The sequence below is a fragment of the Camelina sativa genome, chromosome 13 (assembly GCF_030686135.1).
Source record: "Camelina sativa cultivar CO46 ecotype springtype chromosome 13, ASM3068613v1".
Classification (NCBI taxonomy): domain Eukaryota; kingdom Viridiplantae; phylum Streptophyta; class Magnoliopsida; order Brassicales; family Brassicaceae; genus Camelina; species Camelina sativa.
Window position 1 is genome coordinate 23,238,023 of NC_141892.1, and position 21,082 is coordinate 23,259,104.

Genomic DNA, 21,082 nt, shown 5'->3' on the forward strand with positions numbered 1-21,082 from the left:
TACAAGTCTGGATCTAGGACACATACTGTTCAGGAAAGCCAAGTGCACGCAATGTAGTAAGCAAGAAACTCCATTGAACTGAATCAAAAGCTTTGGATATGTCAATTTTCAATGCACATCTCGGAGAGACCATATCCTTGTGGTAATCCTTAACAACTTCAGTTGCAAGTAGTAGATTTTCCAGCAACAATCTATCTTTCACGAGGCTGATTGGTTCGGAGAGATAAACTTAGGCAAGATGATCTTTAGCCGGTTTGCCAGTATCTTAGATTAAAGAAGATTATATAACCAATAGAATGGTTGATAGATAGATCAAGCACATACAAATCCAGAAGGGACCTTCCTGTCACACACATTGAGAAGAAGGCTAAGAGAGAGAGGAACATTAAGATTAATGCCTAAAACCTTAGCCTTTAAGGCGGTGCAGAGACAAGCTGCAGCCTCAAGATCAACCAAACCGTCAAGGAGCAAGCAGCAAGGCTTGACTGGTGGTGTGCCCAACTCGATTTTGAGAAGATTCTTGAGGACATTGGCGTAAACACCGAGCTTGAGAGTGTCCCTTGGCCTTGGGCAGGTTCCGGTGGAGGAGAGGCACGGAGTAGGCTTTGGCTTAGGCTTGGGGTTTAGGGACTGGAGCGCATCCACCACCACATGCGGTGGTCAACGTGAAGAAGAGGATGTTAAATGTGAGGAAAATGACAAGGGAGGCTGAGATTTTTGAAGCCATCTCTCGAAATATGTATTTCTATTTTAAGTAAGATGTTTTAGAGAAATAACTGTTGCGAAAGAGAGTGGGGAAGATAAATGAAGAGATTGATGATGTATTTATAGTAGGGGTTTGACAGTTAACTAAAGCTGTCCTTGCAATTTAATTTTGAGGAATTATTAAACGAGTTTATATTTTAGTAAGCAGTCAGACGATCTTTGTATTATTAAGTAGTTAGTTTATATTTCATTTTTATTTTATTTTATTGCAATGTTGTGAAGCAAATGTTCAATCATGGAAATACAATTAAAAGTACCATATTTGCTGTCACAGTTTATTTTGAAATTGAGATATTTTCGACTGAAACGTAATCGTTAATTGTTCCATCTTTACAGAATACTGTACCTTCAAAGCATATCAAAAATAAAACTAGCTAGTAGTAAAAATACATGTTTCTTTTTTAGCAAATGTAATTGTTTAAAAAAAAAAGAAAAAGACTGATTCATCTTTTATTTCTTGGACGTTACTATATATTCAATTATACATAAATTGATATATTACGGCTTTTAATGTGATTTTTTTTCTTTTTTCTTTTAAGAATGTTGATATCATTAAAAATGAAAATCCAATATGTATTTATGTGCTTGTGAAGTTTTTAGAATATTTGAGAAGATAATATTAAAAAACGGTATGAATAATGAATTAAAAAAACTATTATTTCATTGGTTGATTAAATTGGAGTTTTACAAAAGAAAAGAAAATAGCAAAAAGGAAAATTTGTTTTCTTATGAAATTTGGAAATCTTCTCCTATAATGATTAGAAAGTCTTGTTGGATATATCAGGAGGTGTTGGACACATCTTAGAGAGAAGAGAGCTGAGGCATAGAAAAAAATCCTAGAGACCTTTTTGTGTTTGTGTGACACTTAGTTTCACGGTTTGGTGCTTGCCTGATCATGTATTTTTGTTCGTCGATGTGATGTGTGTGTGAAAGTTGTCCAGAGACTTGGAAAACTGAAGTCTAGGCTTAGGAGAAGTATAGCCCAAGATTATGTTATCTTGGTTTATATCTAAGCTTGGTGTGAGTTTAGTGAAGAATAGAGATTTATCCTTAAGATTTCATGTAATAGAACGGAGCGGTGAATTAAGAGGGTTATACTCGCGTTTGCGAATAGTTTGTATTTGTTTTATTTTCTAGTAGAATCAAATCTGGGGGTGGTTTCAGAAAATAGGAAAAACTGGCATGTGATGAGGGAGGTGAAGGTTAAACTCTCTTCACCGAAAGATAATTCTTTAGTCAAAAATATTGCTTGTAGTGTGTCGAATGAGGGACGTCCTTTCTTCTTATCTCTCGAGGTGTGGTCGTGCGTGGTTACACAATAATTGAGGAGGAGAGGCGGACTGGCTAGTGTTTCTTTTTGGATTTGGATTGGTTTATTGTTAACAGATTTGTTGTACTATGCTTTTGTTTCATTGTAGTACTCTGTTTTGCTCCTTGATTTATTGAAGCCTCAGAGGTTACAAAAACAAAAATAAATTATATTTATGAAGGGCAGCGTTACTCTCGTTAACTCCGATAAATTGTTATTCCAAAAACTTTACTACCACAAAATTTAATAGTTATTCATTCAAGGTCATCAAAGTTTCTTAAATTAGGAAGTACGTTTTATAGCTTTCAATATCATCTTTCATAAATAAATAAAATGTTTGAAACATGCGAAGGAGAAAATTCTAACCACATTTGTTTCCCATTATGGCTACAACTACAACGCTAATCAAACACATAACTTTTCTCTTGTTGTTGTTATTATTTGTGCTTATTGCATCCCCAATCGTAAATGCGATGCTTGTCAAAGACGTGCATGCATTTTGCAAGGAGACAAATGATGTGAACTTCTGCTTGAAATACATTGGAGCAGACAAACGTATATCAGCTGCACGCGATCTCAACGACGTGCTTTTGATTGTGGTAACGTTATTTAATTGTTATGTATTAAAACGACGTGTAAGGTTATGAGATTGTGTTCAGCAAATATTCACAATGTTCATTCTTGATTAGGGAGTGAGTTAAAAAAAAGTTGTGTAAAATTTGAGAGATGAGAATCTCCTTTATACTCTTACTTATTTCTTGATTTCTGATTGAGACTTATTATCAGTTTTCTCAGTGCAAAATTCAAGTGACTGAAGCAACCAAACATATCAGCAAAGTCCGCCAAAAGTTTAGTGGTCCGATTGGGAAAGAACGGATCAAGTTTTGTGAGAGGAACTACGGGTTGGCGTCAGGTTTGTTCCAAGAAGCATATGAAACAGGAAAACAAAAAGCACTTGCATACAGAGCTCACTTAACTGCACAGAGCGGCTCAGACTATGTGCGCAAGTGCGAAGAAGAATGGAAAAAGAATGGTCCAATACAAAAATCTCCTGTGACTTTCTATAATACAAATGTTATAAAACTATTTTCTATTATTCGTGTTATTATCAGCAAGGTGAAGACTTAGTTGTACATGAATTAATCGAAAATTTCATATAATTAAGCTATGTGTTTAGAAGATCCAATATGTATTTGTGTACACTAGACTAGAAGATAATAACATCATTTTATTAAGTTGGAAACTTCATTTTTTTTGTCTAGCGGCGTTAGGAGTGTTTGTGAAGACTCATGCATCACGAGTTCGAATTGCTAGACCTAGAAACTGATACCCAAAAAGAATATAATTATACTTATCATACCCAAATTATATTTTAAAAAGTATCACAACATCATTTTATTAAGTAGGAATCCGACATCGTCCTTCTCATTACAGTGTCATATGAAACAACTAAAACAGAGGGTTACAAATTCATGTTTTAAGTCGATGATGATTTAGGTACTAATAAAAACTTTGAATTTTAAAGCTTTGAGATCAAAAAAAAAATTAATGAGGTAGAAAAATTCTTTTGCTCCAAACGTTGGGTTGAAATCAAACATTTTCTCTAATTATGTTGTTGGAAAAATACAAGGCTTAAAGAAAACATAACCAAATTTAAACAATCAAAATATAGAAAAATATTTGCTTCCAAATCGTCATAGTATATTCGAAATTTATTTCACTTACGATCAACGTTAGTATAAGTTAATCATCATCTTTTATATTATCATATAGAAATCTATATATACTAGAGAGTTCTCTCTTCATGTCCACATCAACATCCATGTATTTTTACATTTTTTTGGATCCACCATCTTATTTGTTAAAAAAAAACATTATAACTAAAATTAATTCACAGATCTAAAATAATTTTTTAATCAAATAAAACAATAATTTACAGAAAATAACTTCAGTACTAGAAGACAAAAAAAAACTAAAAAAATAATATAAAATATGAATAGAGGTTAGAAAAAAATAAAATTAAATAAATATGTCTAAACATATAATGTGTAAATATTTCTAAATAACTAAAAATAGGAAAAACTAATATATCATATATTTAACGGTACAACAACCATTTTTAAGAGTTATAGTTATTTATTAGAATGAAGAACATTAGAATTTTTAAATAATAAATACCAAATTTTTAAAAAATTACCAAATAAAAAGTAATTCATTTCTGAAGAAGAGTACACATATAAGATTTGAGAATATATTTGTTAATTTTAGTTTCAAAAAAATCAGTTCATGATATCATTAAAAAAATAAGAAAGATTTTGTATATATTATTATGGGAGATTTGCTAAACAGGACCGTTTTTAGAAAATAAGTTTTAAAGGGGTACACTCATTGGGAAAATTGTGGAAATGGTACACTTTTAATTGAATTTACAATTTACCCATTTCTTTTAAACTAATAAAAAAAATGCCATTAGTCATGTTTTTACAAGTGACTGATTCCTTCTTTCTCATTTGAACCTTTCGGTCTATTCTTTTTTTTTTTTTTGCAAAAGTTACAAATGAGTAATTTTAAGGATGAATTAGGTAGTTGACCAAAATCACAATAGAAATGAAGAATATAGCATGTTAATTGGGGAAATTAAGTGACTGACCAAATAACAATGTGATTTTACCAAACTACCTCTAGGTGACACACACATAACTACACGCGCTTAGAAAGAAATGAAGAAGATAGAGGATGACATGAGAGTGAAGAGAGAGAAAATAACATAATTGTTTTATTTGTATTTTCATAAAATTTCATAAAATAACCCCTTTTGATTTGTATTTTCATTTTTTGTTTACAGCAAATAAATTTGGATTTTTTTAAATCTTCTAAAAATCTAACTCATTTTTCTACATATATCATGATTTGAATTTTGGAAAACTGACATAAATGTAGTCTAAAGAAAAATTACTGTATAAAAAATTACAAATAAAATAGTATAGAACAAAATAAAACAGTATACAAGTATTGGTAACAGGGGTGGCCAATGATTGCCGAGTTAATTGCATAGAAAAAAATTATACCCTTAGGAATATAACATAGGAAACTCAAACTATCAAGTTAAACGTTCGTAAAATAAAATAGTATGTAATAAAGCATGGTAGTCGTGGTTTGGGCGGCGATGCTAAAAAGGTAATGATGGTGGTAGTAATAGTGGTGTTTGTGACGATGATTATAACGCCCGTGTCTCGAAAAATAAGAATATTGGATTTTTACATCAGAAATTTGGTGGAATCGGTTTAATATCGGTTTAGATAAATTCTGGTTTAATGAAATTAAACCAAGGAACCCTAAATTTCTATAACTCATGCTTCTCTACTCTCTTTTGGGTTTGTAGTCGTTTTTGTAGAGAGGAAAAAGAGAACTTGTTTATGGAGAAGAGGTGTGAGGAAGGGGAGGTTAGATTTTGGTGTGTTAGGCAAAGGACCAGAATCGTTAGGGTTTTGGAGGAAACGGTTTCGACATATCAAATCGTTGTCAAAGGTAATGAAATTTGGTAGGTTTATTCCCAAGTCTTTCATCGTCATTCTACTTTTTACAGAAGTAGATTTGGATTCAAACTTGATGAGTTATTGGCAGTTTCGTGAGACGTTTTCCAGACGCGAGTTGGACCCATCGGGGATTGTAACTGAGATCGTGGTCTCGTCTGGTTCCTGATCGGCACGATATTTTGTGGGAAGCTTCGTGACGTCTAGGGCTAGCTGTTCACAGGAGGGATTTAATAGTTAACTGTTGGTTTTTATTTTAGGGTTTCGTCTTTGAAACTGTTATTTTATGATGTTTCTGTCCAGTTTTGCTATAAAGTCGTTTTTGGTTTTGTGGTTTGTTGTAGGGGGTTTCTGGGCTGTTTCAGACTTGAGGAGAGTCTCAACTTGTCATATTTGTTATAATCAGGTCGAAAAGGTGAGTGCGTGACCATGAGCTTATCTAAGCGATTGTGTTGTATAACTTGTTTTGTGTGATTGTTGTGTAGGTGTGGTGAATGTGTTAATGAGTATTGTGTTTAATGACTGGTTTGTTATGTTTTATTTGCGGTTGTACTCTTGATTTGCTTGTGTGTATAGCTCGTAGATGGGAGGATCGCCTCACTGGGTGTTTCTGGTAATACTCACGCATCTCATTGTGTTTGTGGTGCAGGTAATGTATAGCGTGGAATCATGGCAATGAGGAGGAGGATGATCTAGGGTCTCGGTTTTGTGATGTCGGTTTTTAGTGTTTGTGTTGTTGGAACGTGGTTTAGAAACATGTTAGGTTGTTGGTTTATATTGGTTATGATTGGTAATGTATTTAAATTGAATTGGAGTTGGTTTGGTTTGTCTTCCGCCGTGCATGTAGATTTTGTTATTAGTTTATTGTTTGGGTTGTAATTAAATATTATGGGGTATTTCATTATTATTATTATTATAAAAAACGGGTTGGGTTGTTTCAATGATGGTGGTAATGATGCTAGCGTATGCGATAGCCGGTGACAATGTCATTGGATGGTGGCCAAATAAAACATGCAAAAAAAGCTATACCCTAAAGGATACAATATAGAGAATCTAAACTATCAAGTTAAACGTACACCAAATAAAAAATTACTATACTACAAAAGAATTTATATATATATATATATATATATATATATATATATAATGGACCAAAATTATCGACTTGAATGTTATTAAAAATACCTTGTATTATATATATGATATAATATTTTCTATATTATAATTTTTATCTATATTATGTTTCTCCAATAATAACAAACCAGATATGATCAAAGGAACAAAATTCTAATAAGCTGTAGTCAAATTATTGATGCAATAGTATATATATATATTTTTAGTTATAAGAGAATTAATGCATAATATAGTTAATATATAATTATATAATAAAAAACATTGTAACTGTTGGTCATGTATAAGGGTGAATTTGGACATTAATATACATAATACAGAGAATATAAGGGATGAATGGTTAGAGTAGTCATAAACATAATACAGAGAATATAAGGCATGAATGGTTAGGGTAGTCATAGAGTGAATTATAGTTTTTTTTTTTGAGATTTTTATCAAATCTGCCATGAACAATGTCTATCTTTTCAACCAATGTCTATCTGCCATGTTTTTTATTTTCTTTTCCCGCCTGCCATATTCACTCCCAAAAATGACAAAATAGCCACTACAATTTTATACCACAAAATAGGAAATAAAATAAAAATTATTTACAATCTTTTCTACAAAATACCTAAAACACCTATTCATTTTTTTCTATTACTTACTTATTTTCTCACTTTTGCAGCAATATCTCTATATTTTTCGGCAAATCTCTAGTTCTTTCAGTGAAGCCTTCAACTTTTAAAAATTTTTTTTTTTGTATCCCTCATGACTTTTTGGCAGCGATGTATCATGAAAAACTAACCTACTAAAAAAATCGTTTTTTATAGATCCTTTCCATCTGATTTGAGTACTCATATTGTAGATGAACAATATTTTGTATCTCTCTCCATAGATGTTGAAAAAGAATATGGGTAAGTTGTTGCATAAGAATCCGGTGGACCAGATTCATTTGGTTGTACTCTACTTGCCTATCATTACCAAAATAACTTGTCCATCTTGCTGATATGCTGATGTATTAAACGTGTTGTTCCTCTAGTGGACCATATTCAACCCCGAACATGTTTTTGTCCACCACAACTGTCCTTCTGTCTCTTTAGTGGACAAGATATGCTTGAGTGATGATACTTGTCCACCATAAACAGTCAAAAAATTTTAAAAATTCTCTCAGTTATCTCATGGGTAATTTTTTCTTTTTGTTATATGGCATATATTTAGAAAATGGCATTCTCAAATAGAAAAATTGTAAAATGGCATTTCTTAAAAGTTTCATTTCAAAAATGGCATTTCTCGTAAAAATTCCCTTTTTTGGGTTAATGATGCCAAATTCCCTAATTTTAACTTCTATTTCATAACTTTTTATTGTTTGAATATCAGATTTTGTCACTAAAATATTTCTACATATTTGGCTATAAGAAAGGTGTCGCTTCTGAGAACGTTATAACTTATATGTCATGTTCATCTTTCTATGTATTTGACGATAAAAATGTATCGATTATCTGAACGTTATATGAAAACCCAGCAAATTATACAAACACATGGAAACTCTTATAATTATGATATACTATAAATTTTAAAAATAATAATACGTTTATATATTTTTTTACTTCTTAAATTTTTCTTATTTTTATGAAAATTTTAATTGGAATTTTCAGATATTTCTGATATACATATTCTCATATTTAAAATGGTGATTGGGTAAAAGTTTTTTTAGAAAGAGTGAGTCTCATGCCTTTATAGTCTCAGTTAATTAAGCAATCTGTATCAAAATTGAAGGAGATATGTAGCTTAAAATAGAATGCTCTAATGTGTGATATATTCATCAATTTCTCATATACTGTACATATATATATATATATATACATATGTATATGATATAAATATATTTGTGTGTGTGTGTTCATTTTCAAACAAACAATCAATTTAGAAAGAAAAAAAAATTGTTTATATCACCAAAGATGAACAAATCATTCTCATTTACCGTTTTAATTCTTATCGTCGTTCCTGTGCTAGGTTAGTATTTTAAGTTATAATAATTGTTATATGTAACATTTAGTCATTTTCATAAAATATTTATATATGTGGCATTTAAAACTATCAATTTTAACTATAATTTTAACATTTTTGTCATAATTAACTTTCACTACTGAATTTATTATATTGAGTTTAACTCTTTTATAAATATTCCATACTAGACCTAGAAACTGATACCCAAAAGAATTTTTTTAATACTTTCACCTATTTTTTGATTTTTTTATTTATAGATATAGATGGTCATATGTTAAGAAGAATTATTGTGTTATAATCTGATTTGACCTATTGTTTATTATTGTTTGTTCATCCTAAAAAAAAATTCTTATTAAATCTCTTGATTTATTATTTTTGTTATCGAGAAGACTCCTCCAACCAAGCGCTCCAGCGCCGGCGGTGCTGTTGCTCGCCGGCGGTGCTGTTGCTCACCGGCGGTGCTGTTGCTCGTCGGCGTCGGGATCTGACCACTCCATTACTTGTTCTCCCTAGATCCGATTCTAATAGTTTTCTTTCTTGCAAGTCTTTTTCCCCTTTTTTATAACCGTTTTCAACTCTTCTTAACCTTTGCCCCCAAACCAAACCAAGACCATTTCCTGCTCCCGCTGATCTCTCACTCACCGGAGTTACTTTTTGCTCAGGAAATTTCTCTGCAAAACTCGGAAAGCAGTCTCACTCTTTCTTCAACTTGGCATTTGTTTGAGAAACTAAGATTTTCCCCAGTGGACCTAGGTTCTAGATTCGATCTCTTACATGGCCACCGTCGGCTCCCGCTAACCTCTCACGCACCGGAGATGCTCTCTGCACCAAAAATCTCTCCGTCAATCTCGGACAGCCACCACATTCAATACTCAACTTGGCAAACGATTGTGAAATTAGGGTTTTCTCAAGTGGACCTAATTTCCAATCTCGAATCAAACCACGCCCATCGCCTCTTACTGTCGTTCGTTTACTCACCACAGATGTTCCTCCCACCGCGAATCTCTTTGCAAACTCCGGTCAGCTGCCACACCCAATCCTGCCATTGGTGTCCCCTTGAGAAAGTAGGGTTTTCCCTAGTGTACCTTGTTTCACATATCGGCCCAGTTACCATCACAAGGCCCAAGTCCATAAGCCTTAACAAAAGTTATGAAGCGACAAAATTCAGGTCCAGCGGTCAACCGTCTGTGCTCTGCTGAAGTCAAACGTTGTGTTGATCTCCTCTTCTCAATGGCCGAAGACTCCATGGTAGAAAGGTATCAACAATGTTGTTCTAGTTATCCATATATCATGTCAGAACCCTGGTTTTAGTTGATAGTAGAGACTTGCGGTATAAGTTCTTAAGCCTGCACAATTATGGTCTAAGTATGTTGAATCTGCCTAGTCAAAGTAATAATCAATGTCTTGAAATAGATATGTTCAATGACGATTATCACTTCAGCTGGTCATTTGATGATGTCAAGCATCAATTTTCAATCACTCTCATCAACCGGATCCCATATCACATATATTCTATTGCGTTTTATCGAAGAGATCCACTCCTTATGATTTGGGTCTCAAAGCAATCCTTTAGTGACTACAACAACATAGTCACATGGATCCTTGCTGCCTTGCTACTTTGGGTAGTGCCTCTTACTCCGGTGAGAATGCAAGCATCGATTCCTTCATCAACGTCACCTTATCATATGACCGTGACCAAGCTTTCTTCCTTTGAAGTCCTCAAGGATGACCTCTCGATTCACCATGATCTCACATGTGCCAGTGGATTGTTAAGCCATTGTTTCATAGCTCTCTTGGAATTGAAATCGATGACTCTTATCTGCAAGTCGATCTCCACACAACTTTGGGGATGTCTTGTATTATAATGTTTTAAACTTTGGGACTCTTAGTCCTCTCCTCTGTACTTGTTTCTCTTTGATCTGAATGAAAAGCAAGTTGATTGACAAAAAAAAAATCTCTTGACTTAACAAAAAACAAAAAAAAATCACTTTTTCTTTGATCTGAATGAAAAGCAAGTTGATTGACAAAAAAAAGAATTCTTTTTTAAAATTGAATAACTTATAATTCATGTTTTATGTACAATAGTAATAGGATTGGTGGATGGTATATCGCAAAAAAAAATATTTTTTCTCTCAAGCACTCTTTTCGAGGTAGGTCTTTTTCCCCTCTTTCCTTGTCTTCCCTGAGCCGGTGGCGGCCACTGTCGGCGACTCTCTTCTCTCATGGCCAAGAAAAAGCGTAACCACCATCCTCCGCCTCCTTCGAAGCCACCTCTTCGGTTTCTCCTCCAACCCTCGGTGACCTGGTTCATCCTGTGGCTGCATCGATCCTAGATCTGAAAGTGGACGAAGAACCCTCTTCGTCTCAGGTTCCGTCGAACCCCCTCCCTTCGGAGCCAACCCCTCCATTAACCTGGGCGAAGCGCACGAATGGCGGATCTTGTTCCCTTAAGAAATGTGGCTCTCCTTTACTACTGGATTCAGGTGAGGTCTGTGTGAAAATTCCAAATAAGTTCATCGAAGACAGTAAGCCGCTCTGGAAGAGCTTTATTGTAGGCCAATTCTACCACAAAGCCCCATCTTTTGGTAAGATCCGTGCAATTGTGAACCTGAGCAAATGGCATCATGACGGCACCGTCACGAAGCTCGACACCCCGAACACCTTCCTCTTCAAGATTCTTAACGTCACAATGAGACAGCGGGTCCTTAAAGAAGGTATTTGGTCTATTGATGGATCGACAATGTTTGTAGCTGAGTGGACTCCAGGTACTCAGCTGTCGAAACCATCCCTCAAGACAGCGCCGATATGGATTGAGTTAAGAAATGTTCCGTACGAATTCTACTGTCCTCCTGCCCTTAGTAGAATTGCAAGTTTAGTTGGCCATCCAATATTCCTACACAAAGATACCAAGCAAATGATAAACTTTGAGGTGGCGAAGGTTTTTACGGAAATCGATTTACATAAGCCACTACCTGAGTACGTCTGCGCTCAATTTGAATCGGGTGAAACAAGAAGAGTGTCAGTGTCCTGCCCTCACTTGCCACCAGTGTGTCCGATTTGTGGAGAAGCTGGTTACACATCTAATCACTGTACAAATGTACCACCTCTATGTCAATCCTGCAAAAAAGCAAACCACTCAGAGGCTATATGCCCTTGGAAAAGAGGTAAAGACAAAGCAGGAGTTCATACCGTAGAGGAGATCCCGTTAGTCCCTGTTGTAGATAAGACAAATACGAACACCAAACAATGGGTGAAAAGAGACACGTCGGTACCTTCTCCCTCACTCTCTTAGGCAATGAATCCCAATCCCAATGAGGTAACGGACTCCCCCTCACACTCTCAGGTGCTAACTCCCACTCACAATGAGGAGTATCCTCGCCTAGTGAAAATCCCCCGAGTCACTACAGTAGCAAGCGTGGACCCGAAGAAGGTGAATCCTACAACCAATGGGATAGACCCTATACTCTCTCCAGTCACAGAAGAAAACAAGGAAAAACCTCCAGATGAGGATCCAGGGGGTTTCTTAAGAGTTCTCTCTAAAAGTCAGAAGAAGAAAATTAGAGCTAAACTCAAGAAGGGCTCTATTCAAGCGAGAAGGTTTTCCTTCCGCCACTAGTTCCTTACCAATACCAATTTTTTGTAATGCTGATTTTTTGTTGGAATATTCGAGGGATTAATGATCCCGATAAGCAGCAACGTTTTAGATCGTGGTGCCAGCAACAATGGCCAATTTTGGGCTGTCTTTTGGAGACTCATGTCCTGGAGTATAATGCGCAAACTGTCCTAAAAAGGATCCTCCTAGGATGGAGTCTAATCTCAAATTATAAACACTCCCATATAGGGAGAATTTGGGTTGTTAGTAGTAAAGCTGTGAAGGTGATGCCGTATGTGAAGTCTAGACAGCACATCACTTGTGGCATCTCATGGCTTGAGAAGGGGATAAACTTCACAGCTTCTTTTGTTTATGGAGCAAATCTGAGGCATGAAAAAGTAGCACTCTGGAATGATCTCATGGAGATGGCGGAGAACACGCCATTACGAAGCTCTCCTTGGCTTGTTCTAGGAGATTTTAACCAAACTCTCTTACCTGTAGAACATTCACGGAGGGTAGACTTTGATGTGTACTCAAGAGGATGTAGAGAGTTATAAAGCTGTATGAACACTTGTGGTTTGATGGATCTGCCAGCGCATGGTCCGTTATTCACCTGGTGGAACCACCGACAGAGTACCCCAATAGCAGAAAAGCTAGATCGAATGCTCGGAAATGTGCAGTGGCTTGATGAATTCTCACACTCCATAGCTACCTTCGAGGAACCACTTTTCTCAGACCATGCTTCTTTGTATTCGGTTTCAGGATAGGGGTCCTAGAGTAATCAGACCCTTCAGGTTTAACCACCACTTAATGCAGCATGAGAATTTCCTCCAGATATTTCAGGAGAGCTGGTCATCACTTAACACCTCTAGATCCCAAATGCTGCAAATAAACAAGAAACTTAAACTCCTGAAGGGTAAACTGCGAGAGTTGAACAGAACCGCTTTCTCAGGCATTGAAAATAGAGTTCGGATAGCCCTAGCGGATCTCAAGGCGGCTCAAGCAGTAGTGGTCACAGCCCCAACTCCAGAAACTGGCGCAAGCTGAAGCAACTTTCCTCCATCAAAAATCAGGACTAAAGTGGATCACAGATGGTGATGAGAACACAAGCTTTTTCCATAAGAGCGTTGTGGTAAATCAGGCTTACAATGAGATCAAGAGGCTGCAGCTTCATAATGGGGAGGTAATCACTGACAAACAAGATATAAAAAAATGCTTGTGTGGATTATTATGCCTCCCTATTCGGTTCCTCAAGCCCCACCCCGTGCTTAAAAGCCTGCATTCCGTCAATCCACCCCTTTAGATGCAACTCGGTCCAAAGAGCAAGTTTGGAAAAACCTTTCACTCAGGCAGAAATCAAGGCAGAATTGAGTACACGAGTGAGTTCTTTAGACACTGTTGGCCAATTGTTGGGGTAGACGTTATTGCTGCAATACAGTATTTCTTTACTCATGGAAAAATGGAACCAAGTTGGAACTCTACAGCGGTTACTATGATTGCCAAGGTTACAAATGCAGAATCTGTCTCCGAGTATAGACCTATTTCATGCCTCAATGTGCGGTATAAAGTAATTCCAAAATTACTAGCGAGGCGGTTGCAAAATCTCTTACCAGAGATGATTCAGGAAAACCAAACCGCTTTCATCAAAGACAGACAGATAGTGGAGAACGTGCTACTCGCTTCTGAACTCGTCTAAGGCTATAACAACGCCGGAATCTCCAAGCGAGGTATGCTGAAGATTGATCTGAGGAAAGCATTTGACTCTATTGAATAGAATTTCATTCTGGACATTCTTACAACGACAAACTTTCCAGCTAAATACATTCTTTGGATCAGTCAATGCATCAAAACCACCAGGTTCTCTATCTTTGTAAATGGGGAGTTATGTGGATATTTCAAGGGGAAAAAAGGTCTCAGGCAAGGAGATCCCCTCTCACCGTACCTGTTCGTCATTGTCATGGATATATTCTCAAGATTACTTGACCTTCGGTTCCAAGCTGGTAAGATAGGGTATCATCCTAGGACAAAAAATCCTGATGTTACTCACCTTATTTTCGCGGATGATGTGATGGTTTTCTTTGATGGTGAACAGTCCTCGCCTCATGCCATTGTTAATCTGCTTGACTACTTCTCCAGGATTTCAGGTCTGGTTTTAAACAGAAACAAGACTGAGATGTTTCTCGCGGGTACTTTGCCATCGGACTAGTCCCGCTTAAGTCTGCTATAAGGTTTCTCTTTAGGAACTCTACCAGTCCGTTATCTGGGGCTTCCACTACTGCCAAACCCCCTCTCAAGAGTAGATTGTGAACCTCTGATACAGAAAGTTCGACAAAAGATTCAATCTTGGAAAAACAAGCACCTATCATATGCAGGCAGGCTCCAGCTCTTGTCGTCTATTATTCAAAACCTGATTGCATACTGGCGTGCTGCTTTCATCCTCCCTGCCAAGTGCATCAGAGACATTGAAAAGATCTGCCAAAATTTTCTATGGTCTGGTGCTGCCGAAATACCAAAACAGGCTAAACTTAGCTAGAAACAACTGTGCACCCCTAACGAAGAAGGTGGTTTAGGACTCAAGGACCTCAAAACCTGGAACACGATCTTTGGACTAAAGCTTATCTGGTACTTGTTCTCGTCCTCTGGTTCTCTCTGGGTTGCTTGGTGTCGGAAAAACAAGCTGAGACGGAGATGTTTTTGGAGACTCTCAAATACCAGTAAGGGTTCCTCCATGTGGAAACAGATGATAAAACTTCGGGATCTAGCAAAACCTTTCCTCTCATGCTGTGTTGGTGATGGCAAGTCTTGTTCTTTCTTGTTTGAAAAATGAACTCCTTTTGGAGATCTGTTCTCTTTCCTGGGACCTAACGACCATCAAAGATTGGGTCTTCCTCCAGACTCGATAGTGGCAAATGCTCGAACAACAACTGGATGGATCTTTAGGGGTGCCCGCAGCCAAACGCAGAGTCACTCCTTCTCCATCTCACAGAGCTTGAACTTAACGCTAATGCAAAAGATACTTACCTCTGGGCCAGAATGAACGGAGACTCTCAAGACCGTTTCAGTTTTACGGACACCTAGAAAATTTGCAGGACAACACCAACGGAAGTACCCTCGCACAAACAAGTTTGGTTTTCAGGTGCTATCCCCAAATACTCTTTCATTATGTGGTTGTGTTGTCTAGATAGATTGCCCACACTAGCGAGACTACGAACTTGGGGGGGGGGGGGTTGTGGAAGATGATACTTGTGCTCTCTGTGAGATATACCACAAAGCAACAGATCACCTTTACTTGAGATGTCCATTTAATTATGATCTTTGGAGGTGGTGTCTATCCAAAATGGGGCTCCATTTCAGCGGTTTCCATACCTGGGAAAGGTTCCTCCTCTGGCTGCAGACTCCATCAACTAACTGTAAACTGGACACATGGAAGCTAATCCTAGCCCAAGCAGTGGTCTATACCTTATGGCATGAGCGCAACGCACGGTTGTACACAAACACCCATACCCCGGTCGAGGGTCTATTCCATCTATTCGACAGAAGGATCAGGAACACCTGCCTAGCCCGAAATCACAAGCAGAAGCTCCAAGGTCTACTGGAGATCTGGTTCCAAAGTTACTCTTCTCCCTCTCTTTAACTCCTTCTGTTTAAATGTATTATGTTTATGTACCGGGTATGTTCATCCTGGAGTCCGTTGTCGCTGAGGCACCATGTAATCTAAACTAATCGGAAGTATAAAATCAGAAATTTTATTAAAAAAGATATATCGCAAAAAAGAGAAAGACACCCAACAGAGGGGTGGTGTAAAATGCCTTTACCTGACCAAAAAGCCGGGCGATGTAACCAAGACCGTTGTTTGGACAGGTGTAGATCGCATCCTAATTTTAAGTTTAAAGGAGGGAAAGCAATGGGTACTTGCACAAGTAGTAATACTTGCTTTTGCACTTATCGTTATCGATAGTTTTTTTTTTTTTAGTTAAAAGGCATTCAATTAAACTTAAAAAAGAGAAAATAAAAGTTTACAAGGCCATTGGCCCAAACGTAAGCCCATATAGTTAGAGAAACAGAACTGAACCAGTAATTGAGATGTGACCATAGAATTAGAATTGAACCAGAAATACGGTTGGGAGTTTAACCGCCTAACCCGTCTTCAATGAGGGTGTACGAATCAATCAGTGAGAGAGAGAAAGTTGAAGAGATCGCATCTGAGATTAGGGTTCCTTACTCAGATGCCGTCAAAGTTTATGCTGCAGAAAACCAGAGATGTAGTAGAGACAAGGAGAGGTCAGGGTTACTATCATGGAAGCTTAAACCTCTGTTTCGAATGGTGGAATTGATTTGACGAAGAAGGAGATCAGCCGATTTGAAAAAGTTCCGGTGCAATCGGTGGTTTCTCTCAGTCCAGATCGTGTAAAGTACTGACTGCCAAGCAATAAGTAGAAGTTTCTTAGCCACCCGAGGACCACTATATCGTGTAAGGGATTCAATGGACTGAGACCATGAATCTGAGGGAACGAAAGCGCATCGCCTAGCAACAACCGACCAGATCGACCAGCTAAAAGGACACTCAAAGAAGATGTGATCACGCGACTCAGGCATGGAGGTGCAGAGCATACAAGAGGGATCTACTTGTAGACCCCAGTTCAAAAGACGATCCCTTGTTGGGCAACGATCCAACACAAAAAGCCAAGTTAGAAATTTGTGCTTTGGGATTCCTCCTGAGAACCACACGATGGTATGCCAGGGAGCATTGGGGAATGCTTCTCTAAGGGCAGAACATATACTGCCAGTGTTGTGCTGGTCCTTACGTTGATCATCGATCCACCAATGGTAAGAGTCAACTTCTTCGTCTGATAAAGAAATCATAGAGAGTTCAGTGTGAATATTGACTTGAGCTTCTGATCTTGCAGGGGGAAGTTTCCAAGCTCCTCGTCTCCAAAGGTCAGCTAGTAGAGGGCCCCGACGAATACCAACTTGATAGAGCCCATCACTTTCAATGTAAGTCCACATCTTTCCTAACCGACTCCAATTGTCTGTCCAAAATTGACATGATTTGCCATTGCCTAGTTTGATTTTGATCCACGGGTAAGCAGATTCTCTAATCTTTAGCAATTTATTTGTTAACCAGGAGAAACGGTTGCTAGGCTTGCGAGTCCATAAGGAACTCATGTCATTAGATAAAATCTCTTTCCGAAACCAAGCTACCCAAACCGAGCCAGACCTAATAAAGAGCAACCAGATGAGCTTGACCATGCAAGCTTTGTTCCATAAAAGTAAGTCTCTTAAGCCTAAACCTCCCTCCTTCTTTTCCCGAATGATTGTTTCCCATGCGACACGAGCTGAGTGATGACCATCTATCTTTCCCTTCCATAAAAAAGCACTTGAGAGTGAGTTTAACTGTTTAATAACCTTTTTTGGCACCAGAAGTTAGATATGCCAGCAATAACAGAGTTTAACATTTGGAGCCTTCCAGCAAACGAGAGAGATTTCGTTGACCAAGCAGTAAAGCGACCTTTTACTTTCTGAAGCAATGGAGCACAATCAAGAATGGTAAGTTTTTTTGTGCATAGAGGCAAATCCAAGATATCTTATTGGAAGTTGGCTGTGACTAATTCCCGTAGTGGCTGCTATGTGATCTATTTCAGGTTGAGATAATCCTGATTTGAAAAAGGTAGTCTTAGGAAGGCTTATCGCTAACCCTGACACTGCTTCAAAATCTTTGAGTACTTGGATGACATTATGTAATGAGGAGGCCGAGCCATCAATGAAAATCATAAGTCATCTGCAAAACATAAGTGAGTCAGTTTTATTTCTGAACAGCGATGATGATACTATATTTTTCCTTGTTCTGCAGCTTTATCTAGACAAACGGAGAGGCAGTTCATAGCCAAAACAAATAGGTAGGGCGAAAGAGGATCCCCTTGGCGCAGTCCCCTTGCTCCCTTGAGGTAACCATGAACATAGCCATTAAAACCCACCGAAAATGATGGTGTACAGACACACGCTTTAAGCCAACGAAGGTAAATCTCTGGGACCTCTATTCCTCTGAGACAACTAAAAATAAATTCCCACCTTACGGTATCAAATGCCTTTGCGATGTCCACTTTGATAGTTATTCTCTTAGGCCCATTTTGTTTTTGATAAGCATTTACTATTTCAGCCGCTAACAGTGTATTTTCCACTAAAAGCCTTCCTTTTATGAATGCAGTTTGATTGTTTTGCACCAGATCAGGGAGGATGGGCTTCAATCTAGCAACAAGCAACTTAGAGACAACCTTATACAGAGTGTTGAGGCAGGAAATGGGACGATAGTCGGATATTAACGAAGCTCTTAGCGACTTTGGGATGAAAGCAAGGATTGTGGCATTGACCGCTGTAGGAAGGAACCCCGTTATGAAGAAGTTGAGGATACTGGATTTTACATCCTTTCCCAGAATCCCCCAAGCAGCTTTGTAAAAACCTGAAGTGAAGCCATCTGGTCCAGGTGATTTATTTGCATTTAATCTGAACATTACCCTCTTAATCTCTTCTTCAGTTGGGATCCTTATCATTGCCTGAATTACTTCAGGAGAGCAACGATAGGAAAGTAGTCTACCAAACCAAGAAGGAGGCATATTGACTGGTCTAAGAATAGCTGGAGCAAGGAGAGACTTAAAGTGATTCACCGCCAACCAGCTCATCTTTTATGGGTCATCAATGATGGAGCCTGTGAGGGAAGTGAAAGATCTGATAGCATTGAACGCATTCCTCATCTGCATAACCCGATGGAAGTAAGTGGTGTTTAAATCTCCTTCTTTCAGCCAGTTGATTCTTGATCGTTGTCTAAAGTAGGCCTCCTCTAGTCGCCTTAGGAATTCCCACTGAGTTTGAACTTGTTTTTCTTGAAGGAACAGAGTTGGGGAAGGGTTAGCCAAAGCTTGAACCTGCACAGATTGAAGCAAATGGTTAGTCTCTCACACTCGATTTTGGATATCAGAAATTTTTTCTCTCGAAAGTGTTTTTAAAACTCTTTATAGTGATTTTTGTTTAGCACTCAACACTGATAAACAGGGTGCCTGAGGAGATATGCTTCCAACCAGATTCCAAGTAGATTCAACCGTGTGGAGGAATTTTGGGTGTTTGGTTAGGAAGTTGAAGAATTTGAAAGGCTTAGTTCCAGCTGAGGGGAGAGGGGCAGAGAAGTTTAAAAGGCTAGGCGAGTGATCAGATATATCAGGCGCAAGGAATGAGACAGCACTATCCGGGTAATGAGACAACCATTGATTATTTACTAGAACACGGTCAAGCTTTTTGGCTATTGGGTTAAGAGAGTTTTTGTTTGTCCAGGTAAAGAGGGGTCCTTGAAACCGCAAGTCGAACAACTCAAGCTGCAAGAGACAATCCCTTAGCTCCAACATACGAGAGGTAAGATGATTAACATTTGGATTTGAATGTTCTGCAGGGTGTATGATTTGATTAAAGTCTCCACATAAAACCCAAGGAGTTGCATCAAGCTAAAGAGATTGGTGAAGGCTTAAAATCTCGCACCAGAGGTCAGTTCTTTCATCACTAAGGTTTGGAGCATAGATAACTGTGAAACAGAATCGATGACCTCCTTGAATTGTAACTTCACATGTGAGCAGATGCTTTGACTGGTGAAGAACAGACACTGAAGCAGGGGCTTTCCAAATGACAACTATCCTTCCATTATCAGTAGAGTTGTGGTTTGAGGTAAAGTTCCAACCAGGACAAGCTAGGTTCATAACATGGTTCAGATTAGTTTCTTTTATATGGGTTTCTATAAGGGCACCAAAAGTAGGCTTATTAAATGCAAGCCAGTTAGCTAAAGGCCGATGCTTATCCGTGTCATTTAGACCTCAGATATTCCAACAAAAAGGTTTTATATACATAGAAAAGGGAAAAAGGTTAATGGGATAGAGGAAGCCCCCTTCGAGAAGGAGACTTAGCCTCAGTTTGAGTAACAACAGGGTTAGCAACAGGTGAGTCTATCACCATATCAGAAGAGGAAGGGCTATTAGGAGTTTGTGAAGGGGGGTTTAAATGGTTAGGGTGGTTTGAATCTTTTAGAGATGGTTTAGTGGGGCTTTTGGGTTTTGAGGAGGTGGAAGATTGGCCTAGAGCCTCAAATGAGTTTTTAGTGGGTATGTCAGGGGTGGACAGGGGAGGTGGACATGGTAATTTTTGTGGTCTGGGTTTGGTGGTAGAGATATCAGAGGTAAGATTAGGTTCCTGACTAGGATGAGAACCTTGTAACACAGAGGGAGTTGATGGAGCATTTGGGGCATACACAACTTTATCTGACTTGGTTGAATCAGTGGTGAGCTTGCCTTTGCCTTTATTTATTGCTGTATTTTCTTTCATTACTTCAGTTGTTGTTTCCTGCTTCTTTTTAGTCCAGGAGGGGGTCACCGAGGGACAAAACTTGATGACATGCCCTATTTCGTGACAGTGAGGACACTTAGGAGGAACCCAGGGATACTCTACCTCAATAGTAATGACTTCTCCACTTTCCCTAACTACTTCAACCGAAGAAGGTAATGGCTCATTTAGATTTCTTTCAACTTTAACATGCGCAACTGACAAATTTACTAGATTCTTTGTAAATTCGTCCATTTCTTTTGGCTCCCCCACTAATCCTGCCACTAAGCAGATACCTTTGTGATGCATCAGGTCAAATGGCATTCCTTTTAGGTAGGCCCAGATAGGAATAGCATCGAGGTCAGTCTTCGCACCAACAGAGGAGTCCCACTGTGCTACCATGAACATACA

The 21,082-nt window shown here is 38.0% G+C and overlaps 4 protein-coding genes and 1 pseudogene across 4 annotated transcripts; 2 read left to right on the top strand and 3 right to left on the bottom strand.

Moving 5' to 3' along the window:
* Positions 1–312: 312 nt before the first annotated feature.
* On the bottom strand, positions 313–727 carry LOC104737260 (putative lipid-binding protein AIR1B pseudogene; annotated as a pseudogene).
* A 1,699-nt stretch (positions 728–2,426) lies between these two features.
* On the top strand, positions 2,427–3,317 carry LOC104738419 (pectinesterase inhibitor 5-like). The gene is made up of 2 exons (XM_010458596.2): positions 2,427–2,673; positions 2,861–3,317. The coding sequence occupies exons 1-2, from the start codon at positions 2,458–2,460 to the stop codon at positions 3,200–3,202; spliced, it is 558 nt and encodes a 185-aa protein (XP_010456898.1). The 5' UTR covers positions 2,427–2,457; the 3' UTR covers positions 3,203–3,317.
* Positions 3,318–8,675: 5,358 nt separating this feature from the next.
* Positions 8,676–16,274, top strand: LOC109128395 (putative defensin-like protein 169). Its single transcript, XM_019234607.1, has 3 exons — positions 8,676–8,730; positions 10,810–10,834; positions 16,091–16,274. Exons 1-3 carry the CDS (start codon positions 8,676–8,678, stop codon positions 16,272–16,274), a joined length of 264 nt encoding a protein of 87 aa, XP_019090152.1.
* Positions 16,275–16,555: 281 nt separating this feature from the next.
* LOC104738422 (uncharacterized) lies at positions 16,556–17,323 on the bottom strand. Its single transcript, XM_010458598.1, has one exon. The coding sequence runs from the start codon at positions 17,321–17,323 to the stop codon at positions 16,556–16,558; it is 768 nt and encodes a 255-aa protein (XP_010456900.1).
* A 1,673-nt stretch (positions 17,324–18,996) lies between these two features.
* On the bottom strand, positions 18,997–19,710 carry LOC147929887 (uncharacterized). Its single transcript, XM_087480774.1, has 2 exons — positions 19,369–19,710; positions 18,997–19,236 (listed from the first exon to the last, which is right to left on the bottom strand). Exons 1-2 carry the CDS (start codon positions 19,708–19,710, stop codon positions 18,997–18,999), a joined length of 582 nt encoding a protein of 193 aa, XP_087336900.1.
* Positions 19,711–21,082: the final 1,372 nt, after the last annotated feature.

Bases quoted from the DNA above. Each gene is read 5' to 3' on its own strand.
- LOC104738419 (XM_010458596.2), top strand. From the start codon at position 2,458: ATGGCTACAACTACAACGCTAATCAAACACATAACTTTTCTCTTGTTG. The intron at 2,674-2,860 runs GTAACGTTATTT...ACTTATTATCAG, and splicing joins ACGACGTGCTTTTGATTGTG to TTTTCTCAGTGCAAAATTCA.
- LOC109128395 (XM_019234607.1), top strand. From the start codon at position 8,676: ATGAACAAATCATTCTCATTTACCGTTTTAATTCTTATCGTCGTTCCT. The intron at 8,731-10,809 runs GTTAGTATTTTA...TATGTACAATAG, and splicing joins TATCGTCGTTCCTGTGCTAG to TAATAGGATTGGTGGATGGT. The intron at 10,835-16,090 runs GCAAAAAAAAAT...ATCGCAAAAAAG, and splicing joins GGATTGGTGGATGGTATATC to AGAAAGACACCCAACAGAGG.
- LOC104738422 (XM_010458598.1), bottom strand. From the start codon at position 17,323: ATGTGGACTTACATTGAAAGTGATGGGCTCTATCAAGTTGGTATTCGT.
- LOC147929887 (XM_087480774.1), bottom strand. From the start codon at position 19,710: ATGTTGGAGCTAAGGGATTGTCTCTTGCAGCTTGAGTTGTTCGACTTG. The intron at 19,237-19,368 runs GCACCCTGTTTA...CAATCTGTGCAG, and splicing joins TTGGAAGCATATCTCCTCAG to GTTCAAGCTTTGGCTAACCC.